Here is a 3,151-nt window from a genome sequence, read left to right on the forward strand (position 1 = left end):
AGAGAGAGAGTAAAATTACAAAAAATTATGTATATAAATAATGTTATTTCTAAAATTTAATTTGAAGTTTTGGACTGAGACTAAAATTTAATTAAAGTTTTAGAGTAGGGCTAACCCACTTTAACCCTAACCCTAACCCACTTGAGAGGGGACTTTGGGGTTTGGGGCTTTTTTCTAGCCCCCTACTTAAGGGACTTCTTAAAATAGGGCTTTTTCAATAGTGGGTTAAGACTGACCTTGAAACCATGGATTAAATTGACACCTCTAGCAACAATAGACAAGATATCTCGTTTGTTGTTGGATTGATTAGCGGATGCATGAATAATGATCCAAGGAAGGCACATTAAGTGAAGTCATTGAACCATATATATTCAGCCAAGAATTTGTGGAGAAAATAAAGGTCAAACTCTTAGACAAATTGGATTTGTATATAGGATGCTTGGATTTAAATATTTGATAATCACCACTTGTGACTTATGTATATCTATTTTAATTTACAGAAGATGGAGAAGAATATTTCTGACACACGTAACGTATGCTACTATACTTTCATTGTTTTTTTGTTTTATTTTACATATGTATCTTCCTAACTTCTTGTATATTTTTTTAAGCTTTTGAAGTTATTTATAATTTTTTTTAACAAACTATACCCACTAAAAGGTGACTAAGAATATAATATTTCTAAATAATCATAATTTGATTTAAAATATGCTCTGTTACTTTAAAAATTTCTTCACCCATAATTACGTGACTCTATTTGCAATTCTTCTTAGGTTTCAACAATTATTTTAATTGAAAAAAAAATCTCTCAATTAGTTTGTTTTTAATGAAACTTTTTGTCGATTTGGTAGAAAATTTTAAAGTCTTTTTAAGAATTTAGTGTAATTCAAGCTTCTTCTTCTTTTGTTTTTTTAACTTCTGCCAGAAATATTATTTATGAATCATAAATGATTTTAACTCTAATTATGGAAAATTGTTGGAAGTGATTTATATTGAAATTGTTGAGTTTGTTTCTCAATATGTTTAGATTTAATTCATTGGTATTGTATCATAGAATTATTAATTTAATTTGTTTCAAAGGGACAGAGAGATTGGTGGAAAGAAGTTTGATTTTAGAATTGGAGGAGAGAAAATGGGTAAAGAGTTAAGCGATGAACAAGTTGCAGCGATGAAGGAAGCTTTCACGTTGTTCGATACAAATCGTAATGGTTTGATCGCTCCATCGGAGCTTGGTGTGTTGATGCGATCTTTGGGCGGAAACCCAACCCAAGCCCAACTAAAGGCGATTGTGGCTGAAGAAAAGCTGAGCAGTCCCTTTGATTTCTCACGATTTTTGGATCTGATGGCAAAACATTTGAAGGTTGAACCTTTTGATCGTCAGCTTCGTGACGCCTTCAAGGTCATCGACAAGGATAACACTGGCTTCGTCTCTGTCGCCGACCTTCGTCATATTCTCACCAGCATTGGCGAGAAACTCGAACCTTCTGAGTTTGACCAATGGATCAATGATGCTAACGTCGTCTCTGATGGTAAGATCCGCTACGAAGATTTCATCACCAAAATGGTCGCTAAGTGAGATCAAATTCCCAATTTTATTTCTCTTTTTCACTTGTTTTCAATTTGCTATTGCTATGGTTAGTGATTAATAAGGTTTTTATAGTTGTTTGTTTGTTATAATTCAAAACATGAAAGGAATTGTTTTTGTCTCTGTATATCATTTTGTAATGTGCATGAAGAGTGAATTGCTTCTTGAATTTAGATTCTTTTTCTAATTCGCGTTCTTGATCATGTTCTTTACTTTTACAAAACTTTTTCCAAACAACCCTTAAGTTTAGTCTTGGAAGATCTAAGACTATTTATGTATTTATGTCTTGTAATAAACTTGGACGAGATCATACAGAATAATGTAGTTTGGACAAACACCAGTTGTTTCAATTGATTATGTAAAATACGTATATAATGACAATTATCACAGAAAAATGGAAGAGTCATGGATGCTTTTAACAAGATCTGGACCAAAAGAATATGTTTTATGGATAAGGTAGGTATGTTTAATGATTTTGATTTCATAGCACTGACTTTAATCATATATAATAGAATGATATCACTCTTTAATAAAAGTATACAAAAGTGCAAACAAACATTAGAGATATATTTTTCCATTCTAATTATTTTACCGTGTATTACTATATTGAAATTTTGTGAAAGTTTTTAACAATCAATTTCTTCCCAACTTAACTTTATTTTGATTTGCACTTCCAATCTTAATAAATAACTTTGTAATCATTAGGTTTTACTATATTAAAATTACTTCTCTGTTCTTTACTATATGTAATTCTCAACATATAAATAGCAAACTAAATTTTCTTTAAGTTTGTAAAATACAACGTATATTAAATAGCTTTGTAATTTATTTTTTTCTAATATTTTAATAGATCCTTTAATGCTTAAAATATTTAAATTATAATAAACAAACAGTTATGTTTTTAAAAAAAAAATAGAAGGTCTTACAAAACCTTAATGACCAACTATTCGAGAGTTAAATTTAGAAGGTTTATGAGATAATATATAAATATAAATAAATTATAAGAATATAATAAAAAAAGATCTTGATATTTTAATAATACTTTTTAATAATTTTTTAATAATAAGATATGTGTCATTGTTTCACTCTTTGAATTTATTTAAAAAAATTGAAATGAACCAATCATAAATTACAATATATATAAGTTGTCAAAAAATTGTTAAAAAAACTTTTTCCATAAAAATAAATGTTTAGGATCAAATAGTCAAGCTTGGAAGTTGGTAAACTATATTTTGTTACATACGAGAAAAAGTTATTATACCTGTCTACACTATTAAGTCAAACTCAATCATATTTTAATTAGTTCAGTTAAAAATATGTTAGAATATATTGGTTATATTTTTTTTTGTTTTTCATTTTTTTTTCTTTGTCATATGCATAGTTTGTATGACTTTTTCTCTTTCTATCTTATATATAAAGAATTATGTGTTCTTTCTCTAAAATACAACTTTTATCATAATAAAAATTTGGTTTAATAGGTTCGGAGGTCCTTATATTTGGGGGTTTGTTTCAATTGGGTCCTCCAATTTTGAAAGTGATCAATTAGGTCCCTAATTTTGTCAATTT

At 28.2% G+C, this 3,151-nt stretch overlaps 1 protein-coding gene across 3 annotated transcripts in view; it reads left to right on the forward strand.

The window, feature by feature from the left end:
- The window catches only part of LOC106767904 (probable calcium-binding protein CML13), a 3,102-nt gene extending 1,408 nt beyond the window's left edge, over window positions 1-1,694 (forward strand). Inside the window, exons 1-2 of one of the 3 annotated variants that reach the window (XM_022782661.1) lie at window positions 274-400; window positions 1,087-1,694. In XM_022782661.1, coding sequence (XP_022638382.1) covers window positions 1,133-1,576 — 444 coding nt within the window. In that variant the 5' untranslated portion in view covers window positions 274-400; window positions 1,087-1,132 and the 3' untranslated portion in view covers window positions 1,577-1,694. The other 2 variants (XM_022782660.1, XM_014652870.2) reach the window with 2 other exon arrangements.
- The last annotated feature ends 1,457 nt before the right edge of the window (window positions 1,695-3,151 follow it).

Source organism: Vigna radiata, chromosome 7, assembly GCF_000741045.1.
Source record: "Vigna radiata var. radiata cultivar VC1973A chromosome 7, Vradiata_ver6, whole genome shotgun sequence".
NCBI classification, from domain to species: domain Eukaryota; kingdom Viridiplantae; phylum Streptophyta; class Magnoliopsida; order Fabales; family Fabaceae; genus Vigna; species Vigna radiata.